General features: G+C 45.9%; 1 protein-coding gene across 4 annotated transcripts in view; it reads right to left on the bottom strand.

Annotated features, from left to right (window-relative positions):
* Positions 1-11,867: 11,867 nt before the first annotated feature.
* Positions 11,868-27,615, bottom strand: part of DIS3L2 (DIS3 like 3'-5' exoribonuclease 2) — a 359,659-nt gene continuing 343,911 nt past the window's right edge. For all 4 annotated transcript variants that reach the window (XM_046644635.1, XM_046644634.1, XM_046644636.1 and 1 more), the window contains one exon: positions 11,868-12,358. In XM_046644635.1, the coding sequence (XP_046500591.1) occupies positions 12,209-12,358 (150 nt within the window). In that variant the 3' untranslated portion in view covers positions 11,868-12,208. The remainder of the gene's footprint in view (positions 12,359-27,615) is intronic.

Consider the following 27,615-nt stretch of genomic DNA (forward strand, 5'->3'; position numbering starts at 1 on the left):
GAGAGATCCCTCGTAAACTTTGCCCAGTTTTCCCCAATGAAACAATCTCCAGATTTTCAGATTTCTACTCAGATTTCCCGTTTACATGCACTCATTGGCGAGTGTGTGTGTAGTTCTATACCACTTCATCACACGCATGGGCTCACGTAACACCATCATGGTCAAGACACTGGACAGCTCCGACCCCACAGATACCTTCATGACCATCTCACCTTCCTCCCACCCCGCTCTGTCCCTAACACTTGATCTGTATTTCTACAATTCTGTCATGTCAAATAAGTTATATAAATGGGATCCTGCCATCTTTTGGGATTGGCTCTTTTTCACTCAGCATAATTCCCTGGAGAGTCATCCAAGCATGGGTGAGCAGTTGATGCCTTTGTATCTCTGAGGAGCATCTGGCGGGATGGGTGGACCACAGAGCGTTTTTTTTTTTAAGATTTTATTTTTCCTTTTTCTCCCAAAAGCCCCCCAGTACATAGTTGTGTAGTTGTGGGTCCTTCTAGTTGTGGCATGTGGGACGCCACCTCAGCATGGCCTGATGAGTGGCGCCATGTCCGCGCCCAGGATCCAAACTGGTGAATCCCTGGGCCGCCAAAGCAGAGCGCATGAACTTAACCATTCGGCCAGGGGGCTGGCCCCCCACAGAGTGTTTAACCATCACCTGTCCTGGGACATCTGGGCTGATCCAGTTTGGGCTATTATAAATAAAGGCTATGAAAAAAAAGAAAGAAAGAAAACTCCAAACTGTTTGCAGAATGGCTGCACCATTTTCGATTCCCACCAGCGACGTATGAGTGATTGTTTTTCTGCATTCTTGCCAGCATTTGGTGTTGTCACTATTTTTAGTTTGACCGTTCTGAGAGGTGTGTAGTATGAAGCCCCTTTTAATGCTCTTCTTATGATGACTTTAAGCAATCATCCACTACGATCTGCCATGGTTTCTTGTGAATTTTGTCACGTGTCTGAGCAGGATTGAGACCAAACACAGACCCCATGTCACTTGCAGTAATCAAAGGATATGTGTCCACATTCAAAGTCTGTGGCTAGGACCCGGCTGTGCGAGGCCACGGGGGCAGCCTGCCTCCCTGATTTGGGCCTGAGTCCCTTGACTGTGAAGACATCTGGTTACAGTCCTTCCTCTGGGGCCCAGGGCTCACAAGGCAGCAGGCAGCAAGCTTGTTCTGGTGCGGAGTAAGAGATCATGCCTCCATCCTTCACTCTTGGGTAACTGCTACCTCAGGCTCGGGGAGGCCCAGCCTCCTGCAGCCTACTCTCTGGGGGACGGCTGTCCTGGTCTGTTTGTTCTCCAGGAAGGAAGGGCTTCTGGAGCTCTGGCACCCTCCATCACTGTCACCATTTACCACCTGAGGTCGTCAGGCTGTGTTCCAGCCCCCTACACTGTGCGCACAGAAGGCAACGCTGAAGGCAGGGCGATGCTGAGCCCACTCCAGCACCAGTTGCTGCTGAGCCACAGAGGAATGGTTTCTGCCTGTCTCTTGCCCTCTGATCTCAGGATGTCCCCCTGGGAAATACAGGGAGAACCTGCCACCCACGGGAGAGCATGGCACAAGCTGGGAATGGCTGTCAATCACCAAAAGACAACACCCCCCAACACAATGTGGAAAGGGAGGCGTCCCTTTCTAGGGGTCTGTGCTCCTGGGCCCTCTTCCCCACCTCTCAGTTAAGCCTCCCACCAGCACTGAAGAAAGAGTGTGATTGTCCCCACTAGTGCTAGTGTATTTTGCCCTCTTTTCCCTGGTGCCACATTGGGCAGACTTCTTGGGATCAGGGGGTGCTGAGCCTACTAAGCCACTTGGGGTCTGGCAGGCAGGTGGGCGGGCACTGGGTGAGCACTGAGTTGGAGAGGTCATCTCAGCCCGGCCCAGCCAGCACTTCTGATGACACGTCTCCCATCTCTGATCATGCCTGCTCCTGTCATTCTGGGGCCAGGAGAGGAGGCTGGGCCACCTGTCCTTCCTCCCAGCCTCCTGAGTGAGGGGCCATCAAGAAAGCTGGTCACAGGGAGGTCAGCGCTGTTCACAGAGCAGTAGCTGCACCATGACTTGGGCGAGGATGGCCCAGGAAGGGGCGCCCAGCAGAGCGCAGCAGGGGCCCAGCTGCAAGGTCACAGGCTCACAGAAGGTGTCATGTGGAGGTCAGCCAGCGAGAGTTCTCAGGGGTCCCACAAAGGCACTGACAGCAGGAGGGGGAAGCCCCCTGCCTGTGTGAGGCTGGCAGCTGTGGGCCCAGGGACCCAGGCTCATCACTTGCAAGGAGCAGATGGGCCCTGATGGAGAACACCTGGCAGGGCCTGTTGAGGCCCCCTCGGAAGGAACCAGAGGCAGCACAGGCCTCAGGGTGTCCATGGGGCCACAGAAGACAAATGTTTGCCGAGATATGTTGTGGGGCTCAGCGGAGTTGGAGGGCACATGTTGGGGCACACCTGGGGACCCCAGGGATTACACCATACCACGTCACTGGTTCTCACACCACTGGGAATCTTGACCCACACAAGGGTCAGCACCAGGTCGGCATCTGAGGTCAGGAGAGGTGGCAAAGCCCAAAGGAAGGCCCCAGAAGGCAAATGTTGGTAGAGGGAGCCCATTATACTAGCCTTAGAAACTGAGGCCTGGGACGAAGTGCAGAGGCCTCAGGGGCTTGTGGGGCTGTGCGCCTGGTCTCCCTGTGCTGCCTGGGAGAGCGGGCCTCAGAGAGGGTAGCTAGCAGCTGCCAGTCCTTGAAAGGAGAGTTTCTTCAGTTAAAATCCCCTGAGCACTGACCACACGCCAGTCATCTTGGACACCCAGAGGAGCCACATGAGACCCAACCAGTGAGGGGCCTCCTGTCTAGAAGGCAGTGGGATACGTCAACCCAGTCAGGCTCCTGGACACTGTCCCAGGGGATGACTCCAGGGTCCCTGGGCTGGGCAACAGTTAGAGTGCGGACCTTGCAGGCTGGGCTCAGGGGCCAGCCCTGACAAGAGGGTCAGACCCCCTTGGCAGAGGAGCAGGAAGACCCACCAGGAAAGTGGGCTCCAGTGGGATCCGGGCGGAGAGAAACCTGGAGGGAAGTCCCCCTGAGAGGGTTGCAGGATGGGTGCTGGGCTGTGCTTCAGGAAGCTGAGGCAGGGCATGAAGAGAGGGCAGGATTCTGGGCTGTAGAGTTCACCTCCAGGATGCTAATGGAGGGGTGCTGGTGGAGGAGGGGGAGCCCACAGAGGCAGGTCGCGTAGTTGCTGCCAGAGAAAGGTGATCGCTGTGGAAGAGGGATGTGGGACATGGTGTGGCACTTTCTGCACTCTGGCTCTCAGGATCTGCCCCTCCTTGGGCCCTGCTCTCCTTGCTGGCTCCCTCCCTACACTGGCCCTCAAAACACCCACTCCTCCAAATCCCTCTCCTGTAGCTGCTGTTTCTCGGCCCACCACTCTCGGATCTGCCTCCGCCTGAGCTCCCTTTCCTCCTCCTGTGGGACAGCTTCTTCACACAGGATGACGTTGAAAAGGTGTTCCACGGAGGCAGAACAAACCCGGTGGCGATATTACAGGCCCCCAGGATGGCAAAGGCCAAAAAGCCCGAGCACGATATGCACCGGAGAGGAGGCAGAGGAACTGGAGCTGCACACACAAGCGTTCTCCAGTGACACTAAGATGTGCCTCTCGGATGACGTAGCGATACTCCTCGTGGGTAAATATCGTGGCGGATCCGTGGTCCCAGACGTATGTGGCAACACTTAAAGCAGCACCGGTTCAACAGCAAAAAGTGAGAAACAGCCCAAGTGGTTATCGGGGGATGAAAGGATACACGTTGGGTGTTTTCATAAATGGTATAGACTATACAGCAACAGAAATGCTGAGGGTATTTGTTACATGCGTCAGATTAACTGAATCTCACAAGCAATGCTGAGGGAAAGATGCTAATCATAGAAGAATGCAGACAGCAGAGCCCGTCTTGCATTGACATGAAGTTCAAAGACAGGCAACACTAAACCGTATTGCAGATAAAACTTGGATGAGAAAAGATTTGCAAAGAATTCAGTGGTTCCCTTTGGTGGGGAAGGAAGGGCTGGGTTGTGAAGGCAAAGGGTATATGGGGTGGGGTAGGGGGACCCTGGCCACCTTCTATTTCTTGATTTGGGTGGTGGTGAATTCAGTGTTCAAAACCATAATTATTCTCTAAACCATACCTTCAGCTCCTTTCCTCCCTGGCTGCCTCAGGATCAACCACCATCATGAAGGACACAGCAACTATCTGGACCAGGAAGTTCATGAACCACTGATGACTTCAGCGGAAAAAACGGTCATTGACATCTTTCTCCCTGGGAAGGCAACAGTATCTAAGACAGAAATCCGGGAGAAACTAGCTAAAATGTACAAGACCACACCAGATGCCATCTTCGCATTTGGATTCAGAACCCATTTTGGTGGTGGGAAGACAACTGACTTTGGCATGATTTATCATTCTTTGGATTATGCGAAGCAAAATGAACCTAAACATAGACTTGTAAGACATAGCCTGTACGAGCAGAAAAAGACTTTAAGAAAACAGCAAAAGGAACGTAAGAACAGAATGGAGAGAGTCAGGGGACTGCGAAGGCCAATGGGTGCTGGCAGAGTGAGCTGGAGATTGGACAACAGGAGTACAGATTCTGCAGTGACTTTGTGGTGACTGTGCAGATTTCCAAGACAGGATTAATAAACTGAGAACTTAAAAAGAAAACACCTGTATGTGTTATGCTTGCTTCTGAATGTTTGATATATGGAAGGAAGGAAGGAAGGATCTTGGAATTTGATGAAGATTAGGTGCTCCTGTTGCTCCTGTTTCCCATTTTCGCTTTAACCAGCATTTTCCAAAGTGTGGGATACACAGATTTCCAAAGTGTGGTCCTCCAGATTGTTCTAGGTGGCATGGGGGATGTTTGAGCTGGTATGCAGGCAAGACACGGAGTCGCATTGAACTTCAAAATGAGAAAGTTATTACCTTTTCAACTCCCCCCGACCTTTGTGATAATGTCAAGGAGAGACTCTCCGTTGGCTCTGCGATGTCTCTAACAGCACCCCAGCTCTGTCACCTGCCTTCTGAGACAGACGAAGCATGCTTGACACCTAGAGTCCCGGCAGGCACAGGCTCCAAGGAGAATTTAATCATATTGCTTTTTTCGCTTGTTCGAAATCTAGAGATGCCTTCTATTTATGGCAAGACATGGTGATCTTCCATTTGTGGTACTTCGAAGCTTCCTTTTCGAATAAACTCGAGGAAAAACTGAGCTCATTTAAAGAACAATGTTAAGTAACTGATCTGAATCAGTGATGGTGCAGGCAGCTCGTGGCTATGGCTCACCCTCGTCAAAGTGATGCAGGAAGAGTGTGAGCAACACTGATCTGAAACAGTCAACAGACCTGGACTGCACTGCAGTCTCCACCGCTTCCTGGGTGTGCTTCGGCACTCACCTCTCCAAGCCTTAATTCCCTCATCCGGGAAACGGGAAAATTAACAGTCCCTGTATCACAGGGCTGTCGCGGGGACTTCATTAGCACAGGGCCCGGTGGCAGAGGCAGTTCTGGAGGGGGAGGGCAGCAGGTCCGGGGGAGGAGGCGAAGCCCTAACCTTTGGAAAGGGCAGGTCTGGAACACTGGTGAGGGGGTCGCAGCCTGAGTGTCTGAAAGCCAGACAACCGGCCAGATGCTCAACCAAGTGGCTCGTTCCCCGAAAGCAAATGTTAAAACTTGCTGATTAGGGGCTGTGCAGGCAGAGCCTCCCTCGGGCCAGTTCCACCTCCCAGAGAGCAACATCCAGTCACCCCCCTTCCACAAAGCACTAGGCTCAGGTACCTGGCTGGGGACAGGAAAGGGGACCTTCCCACCAAGGAGGGGACACCCCAGGCCCCCTTCCAGGGAGTTCCCGGGAGGACTCTCAGCAGCGCAGAGCCCTGTCTGCAGCTCTGAGCCTGGGGGCTCAGCCTGCCTGAGACAGGGGGCGCAGGGGTAGAGGGGACACTCGGCCAGGCAGGTGCTGAGCTCCCGGCAGAGTTGGCAGAGGCCCGGCCGCCCCTCTGCCCAGCGGTGGCGGCAGGGGCAGGGGCAGGGATGGGCTGGCAGGCGGCTTTCCAGCAAGTCACAGACCAAAGTCCTCCTTCCGAGGGTGACGTCTGAAGGACAACTCCGTGGCTGAAAGGTGGTTTGGGCATCGATACAGAACCTGCGGAAATGAAAGCCTGGGAGAGTCGAGGACTCCTGGAACCGTCCTCAGGAATTTAACTTTGATCTTACGTCACAACAGCCAGGAGGACGATTTTATTCCAACAGCACCTAGGTTAGTTTGAAAACCTATTATGGTGAAATATGCTAAGGAGAGTTTCTGTTTCACATTCTATTTTGAACTGCAGTTTCTGTTGCTTTTTCAACTTTTGGCTAACTGCTTTCCAGAACTGAGCAGTGTACGATTTATGAACATCAAAGAACACATCGTGTGTGTTCACGAACCTGGTTGAGTAAAACGACTTTAATTAAAATAAATGATTTAAATAAATTTCCCCTCTAAAGTGGCTCTTTATATACTGAAAAGAAAAAAAAAACCCACCCCAAACTATTAAAAACCCCTAAGAAGACAGAGAAAGTTCAGAGAGGTTATCTTACCATGAGGTTTTAAATTTGTAACCTGGAGGGGAGCAGAATTTGCTACCCTAAATCGCGTCTTTTTGGCTTATTTTTAAGAATAAAAGACTCAGGAAGAAACTGACCTTCCCCCTAACTGTCTAAGAGAATTTCAGATAGAAGGCCTGTTCCAGGCAGCAGCTATCGCCAGAGATAACTTAGCATAATGTGAACTAGGTGTGGTGGGCAGGGAGGAACCTGGCAAAGCCCTTTTGATCAGAGTCCTCTCCTTGTCCTGTTGTCCCGTTGGCAAACATTTGTTTACTAATCATTTTCATTTCCATCTCCATGGGAGTTGGTACCTCCCCTTTGAAGTCCCAAGAACTACCCCCATCATCTTTTCTCTTTAGCTGAAGATGGTAGTTAAGGTGGTGGCTTCAGCCATTTTGGCGAATTACTCAGTTTTCCTGGGTCTCTCCCATGTATATATTGTTACTAAACTGTCCGATTTTCTACTGCTCTTCTGTCTCATGTGAATTTAATTCTTAAACTAGGCAAAACAACCCAGAAGGATAGAGAAAAGTTTCTTGCTCCTCTACAAACCTAACTCAGTTATGTGCAAATTCAAACTCATCATTCCAAGTGCTGAATATACCCTCCCTGCACCTCCAGAACCTTATTATTGTGAAAGGCATCCTCCTCCCCCTCCAATGCACCAGGGTTCAAATCATTACTCAGCTTCAATACTCTCCCCGCTCCCAACTCCAATGACCCTGAAGTCTGTGACTCCAGCCCCTGAATGCCTCTGTGGTCCAGGCCCAGCAAGGGCCCGAGGCACAGCCCTCCTGCACAGCCGCCACAGCTGGAGGCAGCCTCATCTGCAGTCCGGCCCTTCCCCAGGTCGGGCGGCTGCTTCCTGGCTGGCCGGCTGCCCAGGGGCTAAGCCCTCAGCCTGGACTCCAGGCCATGGCCCAGACACAGAAGAAACACGGCCCCTGGGGGCTCCACTGAAGCACCAGGACTTGTCACCCTGAGACTGCTACCGAGTCTGTAAGGAGAAGACCGCAGGCGGCATTTTAACAGAGGGCGAGTATCAGGGTGCCCGTCAGCAGGAATTTTCTGTTTCTGGAGTAACGGACTCTTTAATACACCTGCTGCTGAATGTACAAGCTGCCTTTTAAACCAACTGTAGATCCGTTCCTCCTAAGGGAAAAGATTTTTGGGGGTTCTAACTTCGGTTTTTCTTTTTGTCCAACTTGTACATGAATGTAGTTTAAAGTAGCACATAGATCCACGAGGTTTGTCACAGCAAAACAAAACCAGCAGTTTCCTCTCTCCCTCTCTGCCTTTGCGCATCTCAGAGGCAACCACTTTCCCCTCCCCTGGCTTTTTATTTTGATAGTTACCAGTTTCTAAGTTACATACTTCTTCCTTTGTCAACTGTCAACTCTACTGATCTGTTCTCTCGATGATCTGTTCTTGGGATCTGTGTGTGTAACGAATCATCCCCAAACAACCTTAAACAATTGTTCATTTGGTCCAAACTGCCATTTGGGCAGGGCTGGACGGGGACAGCTTGTGTCTGCTCTGTGTGGCCTCAGCTGGGGTGGCTGGACGGGAGCCGAGGGACCCCCTTCCAGGATGGCTCGGGCACACGGATGACAAGCTGGGTCCTCTCCATGGGGCTCCTCCATGGCGTCGCTGAGCTTCCTCACCACATGGCAGCTGGACTCCAAGAGACAGGAAGGAGCTGCCAGTTTCTTAGGGCCAGGCCTGGACACTGGCTCAGTGTCACTTCTGCCACATTTCTGCCTATTAGCAGCCACAGAGGCTTGTCCAGATTCAAGGGGAGGGCACGGACTCCATTTCTATTAATTATCAGCTTCACTGAGGTATAACTGACAGACAGGAATTGTTGGTCTTGAAGGTGTTGATATACGTATACACTGTGAAATGATCACCACCATCAAGGAACACAGCCACCACCTCATGGTTACTATCTTCTTTTTGTGGTGAGAACGCTTAAGATCTACCCGCTTAGCAAATTTCAAGTATGCAACACAGTATCAACCACAGCCCCCAGGCTGCACGTCGGACCCCCAGAACTCACTCAGCCCCTAAGTGAAACTTCATACTTTCCCCATCTCCCCATTCTTTCTCCCCTGCTCAGCCCCTGGAAACCACCATTCTACGCTCTTTGATTTTAGATTCCACAAAGCGAGAACACGCAGCATTTGTCTTTCTGAGCCTGGCTTATTTCACTTACCGTAGTGTTCTCCAGGTCCCTCCATGTCACAAATGGCAGGATTTCCTTCTTCCATTCTATCCACGCACCACATCTTCTCCATCCATTCATGTGCTAACGGACACTGCGGGTGTTTCCACGTCTCCGCTGTTGTGAAGGCAGCTGCTTCCCAGCCCTTGCTGAGCATCGACACTCTCCTGACCCCACTGCACGACTCGGCCTCATTCTCTGACCTCCATTCTCTGACCCCATCCTTTCCACACCAACTCCCCCAGGGCTGTCCTCACTGCTCCTCTGTCGGGAGCCCATGCTTGTCTGTGACTTCAGTATCCAGCTGCGTCAGGTCTGTCTGGACACCTGGCATCTGCTCCTTCTCTCAGGCTTTCTTCTCACCTGGATTCACAGCCCCTCCCACCTGGCCTCCAGCCTCCTACCTCGTGGCCCATCACTGCTCTGGAGTCAGAGCAGCTGCAGGGGGCATCTGGGGCTGTCTCCCCCGCGGCCTCATCTTTCTGAGACCTGCTCCCCAGCTTCTTGCGCATCCCTCCCAAGTGCACAGGTCCCCAGGAGACCCTTCTGCACCATGACATCGCTCTCCTGGGGCTGCAGGTGGGCATCAGCTCCATTCTCTGCTGGCTAGAACTGGGAAGGAGTGTCACACTCTCTCCAGCAGGGCAGGTTGCAAGATACAGAAATTCACGTTTCCAGAGCCGTCTACACCAGGAGGAGAGGAAGCAGCAGAACAGAAGGGAGACAGAGAGCCATGCAGGCACTGGATTTCTGGGCCCCAGGTGACCTGGAGGAGCCCCCGTGCTCTGGACTTTTCTGCTAGTTCAAATACGACCCAGGAGCCTTCCAATCAATTCCCTTCCTCCTAAAGCCACTTCACGTGGGGCTTCTTTCCATTGCAGTGAAGAGACAGGAATCTTCCTGAAGGCTCAGGACCCCACCACTCTGGGCTCGTCCTTCTCATCTTCCTGACCTCAGACGGTCAGTCCTCTGAGTCCCCCCAGGCTTTAAACCCGGGCTGTGTGCCCAGGACACCCCGCCCAACGCCGGCTCTGCCGCATTTCACCCCTCCTGTCACACCCACACCCACTCCTTCGGCAAATCTTGTCAGCCGGACCTTCACCACTGCCCCTGACTGGACTACCTCTCACCACCCCTGCAGCTCCTGCCCACTCTGCCCTCCACCCCGGCCCTTGGCCCTTGGCCCCAGCTGGCATGGGAGCCCCGACGTCTACTCTCAGCATACAGCCCAGGGACGCTGGCTGGTCCTCTCTTCTGCTCAAACCCTTCCAGGAAAGTCCTCAGCGTCACCAGAAAAGCCAAGCTGAGCCCGGCGCCTCAGCCCCCGTGGCTCTCCTTCTAGCTCCTTCCACCCCAATGCTCTGCCCTCCAGTTCCCTCCACCGACCAAGCACAGCCCTGCCTTGGGGCCTGACCAGGAAACAGCCACCAGGCTGCTCCCTGAGGCCTCTGTGCACACGAGGCACTCACTGTTGTTGAATAAATGAGAGGGAGACCAGAGGTGGTATCATGTCTCGGCCCTGATAAAACCCTCGTGGCTCTGCCCTGCCCTAGGATGGACTGCCAACTCCCCGGCTGGCACACAGGTGCCGTGGTCACCCACCCCGTCCTACCAATAGCGTCACCTTGGACGTCCTCTCTGACCCAGTGGCCTCAGACCTCCACAGCCGTGTCAGGGACCTTCAATCCTCAGGCTTTCACCCATGGGGGCCCGCTGCCTGCACCTACTTCTGGGTGCTGTCCCTTCTTGACTGCGAATACACTCTCCAGCCTCTGCACTTTGCTAGGGGGGTGCCTACCCCCTGGTTCTGACTGGGCACAGACTTGCTGTCACCTGCGCAGAGACCTGCCTCCTTTCTGGGTGCGGTTTCCAGGCCTGTCAAGTGGGGTGGGCTGGGCAGGGGCTGCTGTGGTCCCCATCGCTCTAGGGACATCAACGGGAGGCCAGCCTCTGCCTCCCAAGCAGGCTCAGGCAGCAAAGATCTTCCCTGCTGACTTCACCAGCTACGCTTCACCAGTGGGGTTGGGTGGGTGCTGGGGCAGTAAGGAGGGGTGTCTGGCCTGGGTCCATGCTGCCCGAGAGGGAGGCCCTGCCCTCTGACCCACCGCCTCCCTGAGGGCACCACTCCATGGGGGCTCTGATCTGCCCTGAGCTCCCAGGCTCTGTATTTAATTGTTCTTTGAGGAAAATTCTCTGTGATCAGGTCACATGAGCTCGTCAATACCAACACCCCAGGAAACGATGTGGTAGGAGCTTGGGCACTGTGGTTCTCACCCTAGTTTCTGGTGGCTCTTGGCGAAACCCACCTCTGGTTGCCCAGTTTGGCAGGGAAGCTGGGAGCACAGGCTGAGGTCAGGCCATGGGGATCTCGAGAGCACCACTTGGTGGTGCGCCGTCTCTGTCCCTGGGTCCCCGAGGATGATGAGATCAGTGGGTGCTCAGGATGACGCTGGGCCAGGCCAGGGCCACCAGGAGCCCATTTTCCCCTCCCTGGTTGGGAAGGCGCATCTGAGGGCCCTCTTCTCCTCTGGCTGGCCCAGCCCTCACTCTGTCCCCGTGCTCCCTTGGGGCTGCCAGGGCACAGGATTGGGACAAGAGGTGCTGAGGCACTAGCTCCCACCAAGGGGTATGGACAGGGCCACTCAGCTTTGGCCTAGGAACTGGGGAGGGGGTGCCACAGGTCCCACACTCTCCCTCCTGAGGCCACATGGGGCTGGCGGCCAGAGAGGAAGTGGTGTGGGTGGGGATGGACACGGCCGCCTGTCGCGGGGTGATGGGTGAGCAGGCTGTCTTGCATACTAATCACATTTCTAATCAGCCAGAATGAGGCGCTGTCATCAATCTGCCAGGCAGCCAGCTCTGTGAATCATCCTGGAACTGGCAGGAAGGTTCTGGAGACTGGTGACCCCAGCTCACCTGTGAGGGGTGAAGTCAGAGGCAGGTCCCTAGTCCTGGGTCCAAGGTGCCCCCTGCCACCCTGACCTCCCCGCAGTGCCCCACACACCAGGCAGTGCTTCGCACTTGATTTTATTCCATGACACTGATTCGCTGAAAACCCCTGGCTTCCTGGGCAGGGGAAGGCAGTGGTTGCCCGGCAGAAGTGGGGCTGGCCTCCCAGGAGCACTGGCCAGGCCCCAGCCTTCCGTCCAGCCCCACCCGCTCCCCTCCAGTTCGTTAAAAACTGAGCAGCAAAAATGAAGTAAAAGGAAAAAATAAAAACAAAACCCTGAGTTGTTAAAAACCAAATTAAAAATCCCCTTTGGTGTGCAAAGGTCTTATTCCTAAAAGCCAGTGGGGGAGGTTGGTACGTCGCTGGGTGGGGTGTGGCCAGGCTCGCAGCCTCAGTCCTCCTGCTGGTCGTGGTCACACTCCTCCTCGTCCTGCAGGCCCAGGAGGCCCTCAGTGCCCGGCCGCTTCAGGATGGCGCTGTACTTGAGGGCCGCGTCCTCCGCCTGCAGCACTACCTCCACCAGGCTGAAGATGGTGATGACCTGGGGCAGGGCAGGGCCAGGCAGGGTGACACGGGCACGTGATGAGAGGCCAGCCCAGGGGGACAGGGGGGAGGGGCGTGCAGTCAAAGGCCAGCTCTGCCACTGTCCATCCAGCTGGGCCCCTGGGACCACTTGCTCTTGCCTCTCCAGGCCTCCGTCTGAGAGCTGAGCCTGCACAGGGACTGAGGCCATGGAGTAGGATCCAGTACGGCAGTTCAGAACTCAGGGTGGGCCAGCTTTTCTAGAACACCCCTGTGTTCCTGTCCATCCCCGTGCTCTTGGTGACCCTTTCTCCTGCCTCCTGGGGTGCACTTCCCTGGAAGTTTCATATATTAAAAGTCGAGCTGGTATTTTGTTCCATTATTTCATTGAATTAATCTTTAGTCTTCAACATTGCTCAGCGCAGTTCACAGTTGTGTGTCATTGCAGGAGGCAGTGACCACGTAGGTGGGCTCCCTGAATGGGGTCTAGAGTGCCAGCAGTCAGGCATTTAATGAGAGGCACGTCTATGGAAATGAAGACAGACAATAATTAATAGTTGGAGCAAATTATAAACCAGTTTCTGACCCTAGGGGGCAGTCAGGAAGATCTTTAGATGTCACAGTCGAAGCATCTTTTTCAGGTTGAAACATCTCTGATGATGTCACTGGGTGCTCAGGGAAACTTTCTGAGTGGCTTATACAGCAACAGACAAAGATGGTTGTTTAAAAACAGACTGTTGTGGTGATCTCTCTTGAGTTTATATCACGTTGTTCAGCTTTAGTTTGCAGGGCTTCAGGGAAAAAGGGCAGCTTTAGTTCTTAAAGATTCCAAGTCAAACGTGGGAAAAAAATTGGAAATGTTAGTTTGGAGAGTTGTAGGCAAATATTTGAGCAAATTAGAAGAATTTAGGATCCATCTAGTTTTTAGGTAAATAACAAAACTTTAAGGAAAATTAACAACACTGAAACCTAACATTCACAAGTGTACATTATACGTTGTATTGAAGCATAATTTTTCTCCCTAAAATCACCCTTATTTTATCAACGATAGGCAATTAAGACGAATTTGTTTGCAAAATGAATCTAGTTTCAATGGATTTGGCTTAGTTATTTATGTAAATGCAGCAACAACACAGCAGTTGGTCATATAAGCTTTCTTATTTTTGTTTTCATTTTTTTGCTGAGGAAGATTAACCCTGAGCTAACATCTGTGCCAATCTTCCTCTGCTTCATATGTGAGGTGCTGCCACAGCATGGAAGACAAGTGGTGTAGGTCTGCACTTGGGATCTGAAGCTATGAACATGGGCTGCTGAAGCGGAGCATGCCAAACTTAACCACTATACCGTGGGGCTGGCCCCTATAAGCTCTTTTAAATTTACTTTGCTGGAGCTTTTCATAAGGAATCTCAAGATTGAATTTCAATAGCTTCTTGAGGCTAAGGAGCCAAGCCAAATATTTTGCCTGCAACACTAATAGATTTGGGTGAATTTGTCTCTTTTTGAGGCTGCTGACATATCCTGAGTTTCTTGCACCTGCCAGCCAGTGACCTTCTTTACTCACCTGGTTAGACTGTCAGGAACTCTGTAAGTATGTACCAGGCTGGTTTTCCAAGGGATTTTATTGGCTTCATAGAGTCAATCTTAATTCCTTATAGCCTTTTAGTCATATCTGAATTTATGCATGTCTCTCTCAAACATGACATTCCAGTCAATTCCAGCCTTGGTAATATAACCAATGTTTCCGATTGTGTCCTGTTACAGGGAGAACAGATTCTTATTGAACTTATGCAAATAAATAGACTGTCATGAAAATAAGAAAACTCACTGAGACTTTCTGAATTCTAGAGGGATCAGGTAGGGAGAAAAAGTAATTTTTTCAATTCTGTTTACAAAGGTAAAATTTACCAGATTGCTGTAAGTCACAGACAGCTTAAGAGAAAAGAAAAAAAAATGGTTTCCTTAAATCTGGGAAAACAAGAGATTAAAAAAAGTCATGTTTCAGACAAAAAGACACAAAATTATCATCCTCCTCCTCAGTTCTTGCAGCCCCATGTAGTTAATACTTGTTCTGCTTGAATCCAGTTTTTCCATTAGTTCTCCCAACTGTGTCTGATGATTGAGGGTGATTGATAGACACAGTGATAATTCCAAGAAGTCTGTAAGGTTTCCATTAAGTCTTGTACGATTGGCAGTGAAGGAGATGCCTCAAACACTGGAGATTGTGGAAGGTATACCTCAAGTGGGAAAGATATTTTCTAACAGTTTCCTTTGCCACTGTGAGGGCATCAGCTTTGTGGCAAGGGAAGGCTTCAACTCATTCAGAAAATATACATATGATAACAAGAACATATTAATAAGTCATGCTAATTGGCAGTTGAAACAAGTCCAGTTGCAGGTGCTCAAAGGACCCAGAGGGAGGAGTTCTGAGGCCTCTGGGGACAGAAATAGTTTTTTCTATAGTGGTTGAAGGAATATAAAATTGAAAAATGTGCTTTTCCGGGGAGCTGGGAAGAACCAAGTGGCCATCTTGGGCTTTCCATAGTCCTGATTGTTTGTTTATTTTATGGCCATTGTTTTCCCATCTTAATTTCTCTCATTCAGGAACAGACTGTTGCCACGTTACAAGAACATCAGGATGCCAAAAGTTTGTCAATGAGAGGTCAATTTTTTTTGTTGTTGTTGTTGCAGAAGCAGAATGGACTTCATCCACATGTGTCATAATCTTTATAGAGTCTGTCACTGCTGCCTTTGCATGAAAGTCAGCTAGGGCACTTTCTTGATATTTAGTGTGAACCTCAATTGTGATGACAGACGTCATTTTATACCAGGACATATTAGACTTCCAGGAACTTCACATAATTTCTGAAACTCTTATAATATATACTTATGTGGATACAACACAAAGAAGACTTAACATAGGGCCAACCTCATGGCCAAGTGGTTTAGCTCATGTTCTCTGCTTCAGTGGCCCAGGGTTTCATTGGTTCGGATCCCTGGGTGTGGACCTAGCACTGCTCATCAGGCCATGCTGAGGTAGCATCCCACATAGCACAACCAGAAGGACCTACAACTAGAATATACATTATGTACTGGGGGGCTTTAGGGAGAAGAAAAGTAATAATGTGGATGCATCATTTAAAAAAAAGAAGGACATCAGCATCATGGTGGAGTGAACTTGCCCAGGACTCTCTCCCTTCCAACATACAATGAAAAGGGGCATCCATACTCCAATAGAAGACATCCTAACACAACACAAAAATGGAGAGCCATACAGTCACATGATGGAGGGCAGAGAGGCTGGAGCACCCCCCCCCAGAGGAGCTGGAATGGGGTAAGAGAGAACTTTGCTCCCTCCCCTAAAGACTGCGATGGTGACTATGGGAGAATCCATGAGGAAAGGAGTGGGGGAGGGGAGTGCTCATGTGCAGGAACAAGGATTCCCTGGGGCCCTTGCAGCCTATAGGAAGCACTCTAATGGAGTGAAAGCTTTCGCTGGGGTTGTGGGGGGAGTGACCTCATCAAGCCACACCCAAGAAGACCAGATAGTGAGGGCAAGAAAGCCTGGAGAGCATTCAGGAGAAAGCGGCCCTTCCCCCACCTGCCCTGGCCACTCCAATGCCTGGGGTCTCCAGCGAAGGCAGAGGGCTCTGTATACACAGCTCTCAACCCCCACCCAGTGGCAATAGGTGGTAATTGCAACAAAATAATAGAATGCAAAAACCCGACCCACCTCCTCTAACAAAATCAGACACTACATCAAATCTCCAGACTGGAGAGAAAATGACAAACACCCAGAATTCAGTCCCAAGGACACAGAAATATGTAAGCTAAATGACTATGAATTCGAAATAGCTATCATAAAAAAACTCAACGAGGTAAAAGAGAATGTAGAGAAACAATTCAACGACTTCAGGAACTACTTCACAAAAGAGATTGAAACTATAAAGAAGAATCAATCAGAAATATTAGAGATGAAAGACACAACGGAAGAGATAAAACAAAATACTGATTCCCTGAATGCTCAAGTGGACATCATAGAGGAGCATATCAGCATAATCGAAGATAGACATGCTGAAATGCTCCAGACAGAGGAGGAGAAAGAACTAAGACTAAAAAGAAATGAAGAAAGTTTCCAAGAAATATCCAACTCGATGAGGAAATGCAACATAAGAATTATAGACATTCAAGAAGGAGAAGAGGGGCTGGCTCCGTGGCTGAGTGGTTAAGTTCGTGCGCTCTGCTGCAATTCGGATCCTGGGCACGGACATGGCACCGCTCATCAGGTCACGTTGCGGTGGCGTCCCACATCCTACAACTAGAAGGACCTGCAACTAAGATATACAGCTATGTACAGGTGGGGTTTGGGGAGATGAAGCAGGAAAAAAAAACAAAAAAAAAGGAAAAAAAAGATTGGCAACAGTTGTTAGCCCAGGTGCCAATCTTTAAAAAAAAAAAAAAAAAAGGAGAAGAGAAGGAGAATGGAGCAGAAAGCATGTTCAAAGAAATAATAGCAGAGAACTTCCCAAACCAAGGGAAAGAGATGGATATCCATGTGGAAGAGGCTTCCAGATCTCCTAGACTGTCAATGTAAAAAGACCTACTGCAAGGAATATAGTAGTAAAACTGGCAAAAGTGAATAATAAAGAAAGATTACTAAGGGCATCAAGGCAAAAGAAAATAACCTACAAAGGAACCCCTATCAGGCTTTCAGTGGATTTCTCTGCAGAAAACTTAAAGTTAGGAGAGAATGGAATGACATATTCAAATCTTTAAAAGACAAAAACCTTCAGCCAAGAATACTCTATCCAACAAAAATATCCTTCAGATATGAGGGAGAAATTAAATCTTTCCCAGACAAACAAAAGCTAAGGGACTTCATAGCCACGAGACACACCCCCCCCCCCCATACACACACACATAAAACCCCTTACCTGAAAAAAGAGGAGAAAAGGGTCCCAAAACACATAGTAAGGCGATAAATAGGTAGACAGAATCAGAATAGGATAGCAAATATTCAACTATAGCATTAAGCTAAAGGTAGGAAAACACCAAAACCAAAGAAAATTCTGTCATTTTAACCACAAACACACAACACAAGATAGAATAAGATATGAGAAAAACAACTTAGGAAGGAAGGAGGAAAGGGACTGAATCCGTTTAGACTAAAAAAATGACACCATCAGAAAATCGACTGTCTTATACATGAGATTCTGAATACAAATCTCAGGGCACCCACTAAACAAAAAAGCAGAACGGAGACACAAAGAATAAGTAAGGAGAAAACAAAGAAACACATCATAAAAAACTACATAATTCAATGGATAGACCAAAACACAAAGGATGAGAAACAAAGGAAATGCAGGGAAACTGGCAAACAAGTGATAAAATGACAGCATTAAGCCCTCATACATCAATAATAACCCTAAACACAAATGGATTGAATTCTCAAAAACAAAAAAAAAGACACAGAGTGGCTAGATGGATTAAAGCACAAGACCCAACAATATGCTGCCTCCAGGAAACACATCTCAGCTCCAATGACAAACACAGTGTCAGAGTGAAGGGGTGGAAGATGATACTCCAAGCCAATAGCAAACAAAAGAAAGCAGGTGTTGCAATACTTATATCACACAAAGTAGACTTCAAGATAAGACAGGTAAAGAGAGACAAAGAGGGGAAGTATATAATGATCAAAGGGACACTTCAGCATGAAGAAATGATGTTTATAAATATATCTGCACCCAACACAGGATCACCAAAGTTCGTAAAGCATCTATCAACAAACCTAAAACAAGATATCAATAATAACACAATAATACTAGGGGACCTCAACACTCCACTCATATCAATGGATAGATCATCCAGACAAAAAATCAGCAGGGAAACAGTGGACTTAAATGAAAAGCTAAGCCAGTTGGACTTAATAGACATATATAGAACACTCCATCCAAAAACAGGAGAATACATATTCTTCTCAAATGTGCACAGAACATTCTCAAGGATAGACTATATGTTGGGAAACAAGGCAAGCCTCAATAAATTTAAGAAAATTGAAATAATAACAAGCATCTTTTCCAATCATAATGCTATAAAGCTAGAAATTAATTATAAGAAAAAAGCTGAGAAAGGGACAAAGATGTGGAGACTAAACAACATGTTATTGAACAAGCAATGGATCATTGAAGAAATTAAAGGAGAAATAAAAAAATATCTGGAGGCAAATGAAAATGATAACATGCCATGCCAACTCATATGGGATGCAGCAAAAGCCTTGTTAAGAGGGAAATTCATTGCAATACAGGCTCACCTTAACAAACAAGAAAAATTCCAAATGAGCAATCTCAAATTACACCTAACTGAATTGGAAAGAAGAACAAACAAAGCACAAAGTCAACAGAAGGAGAGAAGTAATAAAAATCAGAGCAGAAATAAATGCCTTTGAAACAAAAAAAGGCAGTAGAAAGGCTCAAGGAAACAAAGAGCTGGTTCTTTGAGAAGATAAATAAAACTGATAAATCCCTAGCCAGACATACAAAGAAAAAAATAGAGAAAGCTCAGATAAACAAAATCAGAAATGAAAGAGGAGAAATAACAACAGACACCACAGAAATACAATGAATTATAAGAAAATAATACAAAAAAGTATATGCCAACAAAATGGATAATCTAGAGGAAACGGATAAATTCTTAGACTCTTACAACCTCCCAAAGCTGAATCAAGAAGAAATAGACAATCTGAATAGACCAATCACAAGTAAAGAGATTGAAACAATAATCAAAAACATCCCAAAGAATAAAACCCCAGAACCAGATGGCTTCCCTGGGGAATCCTACCAAACTTTCAGAGGAGATTTAATACCTATCCTTCTCAAGCTAGTCCAAAAAATTAGGGAAGATGGAACATTTCCTAACACATTCTACGAGGCCAACATCACTCTGATACCAAAGCCTGACAAGGACAGCACAAAAAAAGAAAACTACAGACCAATATCACTGATGAACATAGATGCAAAAATCCTCAACAAACCTGAATTCAGCAATACATCAAAAGGATCATACATCATGATCAAGTAGGATTTATACCAGGGACACAGGGATGGTTCAACATCTGCAAATCAATCAACATGATACACCCTGTTAACAAAATGAGGAACAAAATCCACATGATCATCTCAATAGATGCAGAGAAAGCATTTGACAAGATCCAACAGCCACTTATGATAAAAATTCTTAACAAAATGGGGATAGAAAGAAATTACCTCAACATAATAAAGGCCATATATGACAAAGCCACAGCCAACATCATACTCAATGGGCAAAAACTGAACACCATCCCCCTGAGAACAGGAACAAGACAAGGATGCCCACTATCACCACTCTTATTCAACATAGTACTGGAGGTTTTGGCCAGAACAATTAGGCAAGAGAAAGGAATAAAAGGAATCCAAATAGGGAGTGAAGAAGTGAAACTCTCGCTGTTTGCAGACAACATGATCTTATATACAGAAAACCCCAAAGAATCTATCAGAAAACTAATAGAAATAATTAACAACTACAGTAAAGTTGCAGGGAACAAAATAAACTTACAAAAATCAGTTGCTTGTCTATACTCCAATAACAAACTTTCTGAAAGAGAACTCACATATACAGTCCCATTTGCAATCACAACTAAAAGAATACCTAGGAATAAATTTAACCCATGAGGTGAAGGACTTATACAATGAAAACTATAAGACATTACTGAAAGAAATGGATAACGACATAAGGAGATGGAAAGAGATTCCATGCTCATGGATTGGAAGAATAAACATAGTTAAAATATCCATACTACCCAAAGCAATCTACAGATCCAATGCAATCCCAGTGAGAATCCCAATGACATTCTTCACGGAAATAGTGCAAAGAATCCTAAAATTCATATGGGGCAAGCAAAGACCCCGAATTCCTAAGGAAATCCTGAGAAAAAAGAACAAAGCTGGAGGCATCACAATCCCTGACTTCAAAATGTACTACAAAACCATAGTGATCAAAACAGCATGGTACTGGTACAAAAACAGGCACACAGATGAACGGAACAGAACTGAAGCCCAGAAATAAAACCGCACATCTACAGATAGTTAATCTTCAACAAAGGTGCCAAGAACATACAATGGAGAAAAGACAGTCTCTTCAATAAATGGCGTTGGGAAAATTGGGCAGCCACATGCAAAGGAATGAAGGTAGACCACTATCTCAAAAATAAATTCAAAATGGATCAAAGACTTGAAGATAAGTCCTGAAACTATAAAAGTCCTGGAAGATAATATAAGTATTACACTCTTGGACATCGAACTAAAAAGGATCTTTTCGAATACCATGTCTTCTCAGACAAGGGAAACAAAAGAGAAAATAAACAAGTGGGAGTTCCTCAGACTAAAGAGCTTCTGCAAGGCAAAAGAAACTAGAATCAATACAAAGAGACAAACCATCAATTGGGAGAAAACATTTGCAAACCATATATCTGACAAGGGGTTAATCTCCATAATATATAAGGAACTCACACAACTGAACAGTAAAAAACAAACAACTCCATCAAAAAATGGGCAGAGGAGATGAACAGACATTTTTTTAAAGAAGATATACAGATGGTCAATAAACACATGAAAAGATGGTCAACATCACTAATCATCAGGGAAATGAAAACTACACTAAGATACCACGTTATGCCCGTTAAAATGGCTGTAATCACTAAGCCTAAAAATAACAAATGTTGGAGAAGGTGTGAAGAGAAGGGAACCCTCACACACTGCTGGGAATGCAAACTGGTGCAGCCACTATGGAAAACAGTATGGAGATTCCTCAAAAAATTAAAAATAAAACTACCATATGACCCAGCTATCCCACTACTGGATATCTACCCAAACAACTTGAAATCAATAATCCAAAGTAACATATGCACCCCTAAGTTCATTGCAGCACTATTCACAATAGTCAAGACATGGAAACAATCCAAGCGCCCATTGACTGATGATTGGATAAAGAAGATGTGGTATATACATACAATGGAATACTACTCAGCCATAAAAACAACAAATTCATTCCATTTGCAATAACATGGTTGGACCTGGAGGGTATTATGCTAAACGAAATAAGCCAGACTGAGAAAGACAAGCACCAGATGATTTCACTCATATGTGGAATATGAACAAACACATGGACAAAGAAAATAGTTCAGTGGTTACCAGGGGGAGGGGGGTGGGGGGTGGGGGGGGTGGGCATAGGGGGTGAAGGGGAGCACTTATGTGGTGACAGTCAAGAAATAACATACAACTGAAATCTCACATTGATGTAAACTATTGTGTACTCAATTAAAAAAAAAGAAAAGGATCCAGTTGACCTATAAAGATCAACTCTGAAAAAAAAAGGCCATGTTATTTCTTATTTCATAATATTTTCCATGTAATTTAACATACAAAATAAGCTGAATTAGTTTAACATTCCTCTTTTTATAAAGAGAAAGAACAAATCCTTTGTGATGTTTCAGGGACCTCTGAAAAATCCTCAAGTTAGAAGTAAAAAAGACTCCATTTAGAATTTAATTTTGGAAGTTTATAAAAAATATCAAAGGGGTTTTAAAACACTTGCCTGAATAGGATCACAGATCATTATGAAACAATATTTAATAATCTATTTAACCAAAGTGACAAAAAGACTTTAAAGACAAATAAAGAAGGTTATGCAACTGTAAAACCTTAGCTCTTTTTAATAGAAAAGACTCAGCTTTAACATAAGGCACAGGAAATAGTTCTGATAAAACACAAAAGGTAAGGAAAGACTTTTCATAATCTCTTATCAGGCAAAGACCAATATTTCAATAAAATGGATTTTGTTTGTCTGTTTTGTTTTTTGCTAAGGGAGATTCACCCTGAGCTAACATCTGTGCCAATCTTCCTCTTTTTCTTAGTATATGGGCCACCAGCACAGCATGGTTGCTAACAGAGTGGTGTAGGCCCACACCTGGGAACTGAACCCAGGCTGCTGCAGCAAAGCATGCTGAAATTCACCACTAGGCCACTGGAGGTGGCCCAAATGTTGTTCTTTTAACAGATGAAAAGAAAATTAAGTTCCAGTTTTATATAAATACACTATTGATATCAACACATTTTTTAAATACTTAAAATAACAACTTAATTTTAGCTAACTTGGCCACACAAGGTAAGATTCTCTTTTCTCTCTCCTTTTTTAGTAACAAGAAGAGAAAATAAAATTTGAACTTTGCACCAGCTTACTTTTGATATTAAAACGCATTCACTTAATCAAACTTATTTTAATCTTAGCCAGCCCTGCCCACACATAAAATCTCTTCCCAAAGATTTTTTTTTTTGAGGAGGATTAGCCCTGAGCTAACATCTGCCACCAATCCTCCTCTTTTTGCTGAGGAAGACTGGCCCTGAGGTAACGTCTGTGCCCTTCTTCCTCTATTTTATATGTGGGATGCCTGGCACAGTGTGGCTTGATAAGTGGTACCTAGGTTCATGCCTGGGATCCAAACCAGCGAGCCCTGGGCTGCCAAAGGGGAATGTGCAAACTCAACTGCTACACCACCGGGCCGGCATTTTTTTTTTTTTAAACATTCAGAGATAACTAGCTTTATTTTTGGACAGTTTTTTTTTCTTGAGAAAATGTATCTCTATTTCTCATATCTCTAAGCAAAGATATACGTCTTATTTTCTTTGCAGATGGAGATTTTTCCTTATTAATTTTAGTAGCTTTAATTACATACATTAATTAGAATTCTTTTTTTCCTTTTTCTCCCCAAAGCCCCCCAGTACATAGCTGTATATCCTTCACTGTGGGTCCTTCTAGTTGTGGGATGCTGCCTCAGCATGGTTTGATGAGCAGTGCCATGTCCACACCCAGGATTTGAACCAACAAAACACTGGGCTGCCTGCAGCGGAGCACACAAACTTAACCACTCGGCCATGGGGCCAGCCCCATCAATAGCTACTTTAAATTTCAATGGACTGAATGCTCCAATCAAAAGGCATAGGGTAGCTGATTGGATAAAAAGACAATACTCATGTATATGCTGCATACAAGAGACACACTTCAGACCTAAAGACACTCACAAACTGAAAGTGCAGGGATGGGAAAAGATACTCCATGCAAATGGAAATGAAAAGAAAGCTGGGGTAGCAATATTTATATCAGATAAAATAGACTTTAAAACAAAAACTGTAACAAGAGACAAAGAAGGGCACCACATAGTGATAAAGGGAACAATCTAACAAGAAGATACAACATTTGTAAATATCTAGGCACCCAACATAGGAGTACTTAAATATATAAAGCAATTATTAACAGACACAAAAGGAGAAATAGACAGTAGCACAATAATAGTAAAGTACTTTAACACTCCACTTACACCAATGAGTAGATTGTCCAAAGAGAAGATCAATAAGGAAACATTGGCTTTAAATGACACATTAGACCAGGTGGACTTAGTAGATATATACAGAACATTTCATCCAAAAACCACAGAATACCCATTCTCTTCAAATGCACATGGAACATTCTCCAGGATAGATCACATATTAGGCCATATAACAAGTCCCAACAAATTTAAGAAGATTGAAATAATACCAGGCATTTTTTCTAACCACAGCAGTCAGACTCTAGAAATCAACTACAGGAAGAAAATTGGAAAAACCACAAATATGTGGAGATTAAACAAAATGCTACTGAACAACAATTGGGTCAACTAAGAAATGAAAAGATACCTAGAGAGAAATGAAAATGAAAATACAACATGCCAAAATTTATGGGATACAGCAAAATCAGTTCAAAGAGGGGTGTTTGTAGCAATACAGGCCTACCTCAACAAACAAGAAAAACCTCAAATAAACAATCTAAGAGTGAACCTAAGGGAACTGGAAAAAGAAGAACAAACAAAGATCAAAATCAGTAGAAAGAAGGAAATAATAAAAATCAGAGAATATATAAACAGATAGAGACTGAAAAAAAAGAAGAAAACCAGTGAAAGGAAGAACTGGTTCTTTGAAAAGATAAACAAAATCTACAAACCTTTAGCTAGACTCACCAAGAAAAAAAGAGAATGCTCAAATAAATAAAATCAGAAACAAAAGAGGAGAAATTACAATGGATGCCTCAGAAATACAAAAGATTAGGAGAATGCTATGAAAAGCTATATGCCAACAAGTTGGAAAATCTAGAAGAAATGGATAAATTCTTAGAATAATACAACATCCCAAAACTGAATCAAGAAGAAATAGAGAATTTGAATAGACCAATCACCAGTAAGGAGATTGAAACAGCAATCAGAAACCTCCCCAAAAATAAAAGTCCAGGACCAGACAGCTTCCCTGGTGAATTCTACCAGACAGTAAAAGATTTAATACCTATCCTGCTCAAACTCCTCGAAAAAATTGAAAAGGAAGGGAAGCTTCCTAACTCATTCTGTAAGGCCAACATTACCCTGATACCAAAATCAGACAAGGATAACACAAAAAAAGAAAATTACAGGCCAATATAACTGATGAACATCAATGCAAAAATCTTCAACAAAATGGTGGCAAACCAAATATAGCAATACATTAAAAAGATCGTACACCATGATCAGGTGGAATTCACACCAGGGACTCAGAGATGGTTCAACACCCAGAAATCAATCAGTGTGGTACACCACCTTAACAAAATGAAGAATAAAAATCACATGGTCATCTTAACAGATGCAGACAAAGCATTTGACAAGATACAGCATCCATTTATGATAAAAACTCTTAACAAAGTCGGTATAGAAGGAAAGTACCTCAACATAATAAAGGTTATATATGACACACCCACAGTCAGCATCATACTCAACAGGGAAAAACTGAAAGCTCTCTCTCTAAGAACAGGAACCAGACAAGGATGCCCACTTTCCCACTCTTATTTAACATAGTATTGGAAGTCCTAGTCAGAGCAATCAGGCAAGAAAAAGAAATAACAGGGATACAAATTGGAAAGGAAGAAGTGAAACTTTCAGGGCTGGCCCCGTGGTCGAGTGGTTAAGTTCGCGCACTCTGCTTTGGTGGCCCAGGGTTTCGCCAGTTCGAATCCTGGGTGTGGACATGGCACTGCTCATCAAGTCACGCTGAGGCAGCATCCCACATGCCACAACTAGAAGGACCCACAACTAAAAATACACAACTATGCCCTGGGGGGCTTTGGGAGAAAAAGGAAGAATAAAATCTTTAAAAAAATGAAAGTGAAATTGTCACTATTTGCAGATGACATGATTTTATATAGAGAAAACCCTAAAGAACTGACCAAAAAGCTTTTAGAAATAATAAATAAGGGCCGGCCCCATGGCTGAGTGGTTAAGTTTGTGTGCTCTGCTCCGGCAGCCCAGGGTTTCACTGGTTTGGATCCTGGGCGTGGACAAGGCACCACTCATCAGGCCTTGCTGAGGTGGCATCCCACGTAGCACAGCCAGAAGGACCCACAACTAAAATATACAACTATGTACTGGGGGCATTTGGGGAGAAAAAGCAAAAAAAAAAAAAAAGATTGGCAACAGTTAGCTCAGGTGCCAATCTTTAAAAAAAAAAAAGAAAGAAATTTGCAGGATACAAAACCAACACACAAAAATCAGTTGCATTTCTATACACTAACAACAAAGTAGCAGAAAGAGAAATTAAGAATACAATCCCATTTACAATTGCAACAGAAAAGAATAAAATACCTAGGAATAAATTTAATGAAAGAAGTCAAAGACCTGTACACTGAAAACTATAAGACATTGTTGAAAGAGCCCCAGAATGGCTATAATTAACAAGACAAGAAATAATGAGTCTTGGAGAGGATGTGGAGAAAAGGGAACTCTCATACACTGCTGGTAGGAGTGCAAGCTGGTGCAGCCACTGTGGAAAACAGTATGGAGATTCCTCAAAAAATTAAGCATAGAACTACCATATGACCCAGCTATTCCACTGCTGGGTATTTATCTAAAGAACTTCAAACACGAATGCGGGGGCCGGCCCCGTGGCCAAGTGGTTAAGTTTGCGTGCTCTGCTGTGGCAGCCAGAGTTTTGCCAGTTCGAATCCTGGGCGCAGACATGGCACTGCTCATCAAGCCATGCCCACATACCGCAACTAGAAGGGCCCACAACTAAAAATACACAACTATGTACCGAGGGACCTTTGGCAGAAAAAGGAAAAAAAAAATCTTTAAAAAAAACATGAATGTGTAAAGACACATGCACTCCTATGTTCATTGCAGCATTATTCACAATAGCCAAGTGTTGGAGGCAACCTAGGTGCCCATCAAGGGACGAATGGATAAAGAAGATGTGGTATTTATACACAATGGAATACTACTCAGTCACAAAAAGAAATGAAATCTCGTCATTTGCAACAACAAGGATGGACCTTAAGGGTATCATGCTAAGTGAAGTAAGTCAGAGGGAGAAAATCAAATACCTTATGATCTCACCCATAAATAGAAGATAAAAACAACAACAGACAATCACATAGAGACAGAGATTTGGATTGGTGGTTACCAGAGGGGAGGGGGGAGGTTGGAGGGCGAAAGGAGTGATGAGGCACATGTGTGTGGTGATGGATGGTAATTGGTCTTTGGGTGGTGAACATGATGTAATCTACACAGGAATCAAAATATAATGATGCACTCCAGAAATTTATATGATGTTATAATCCTATGTTACTGCAATAAAGAAAAAATTCAAGAAAGAAAGAAAAAAGACTAGGAGAAGTTATTTTTAAGTATACATATCATAAAACATAATTATTGTACCTTTATTATATTAATATTTATATAATTTGTTCTTAACAATTATGCTTAGATTATTCATGATTTTTATGAGACATTAAAGCATTTAGTCATTGTTTTAATTTATTATTACTGTTTTTTCCCTGACCAATTTTAAAACTGGGCTCCTTCCCTTCTGGAAAGCTACTCCGGGCCTGGCCTCTCCCGCAGAGTCCTTACACTGAGCTGGACTTACCGCTGGCATCCTGGTCGGGGCCCTGCCCCCTGTCCCCTCTTCCTGTGGTCTGGGGCAGACCGCAGGCTCCCGTCCCGGTGGACGTTTTTGCCCTCCTGGCTGATCACTGGCCTTTGTCCCAATAGCATGTCGTTCAGGGGACATGTCGTGGCTCACTTTGGGGCCTCCTTCTCAACAGCCTGGGTGGGGTTCTCACCGTCGCTTGTTCACAGCCTGCCCGACAGGTTCCACTGGCCGTGGTCCCCCTTCTGCTGAGGTAGGGTGGCCGGCT

The sequence above is a fragment of the Equus quagga genome, chromosome 17 (assembly GCF_021613505.1).
Source record: "Equus quagga isolate Etosha38 chromosome 17, UCLA_HA_Equagga_1.0, whole genome shotgun sequence".
NCBI classification, from domain to species: domain Eukaryota; kingdom Metazoa; phylum Chordata; class Mammalia; order Perissodactyla; family Equidae; genus Equus; species Equus quagga.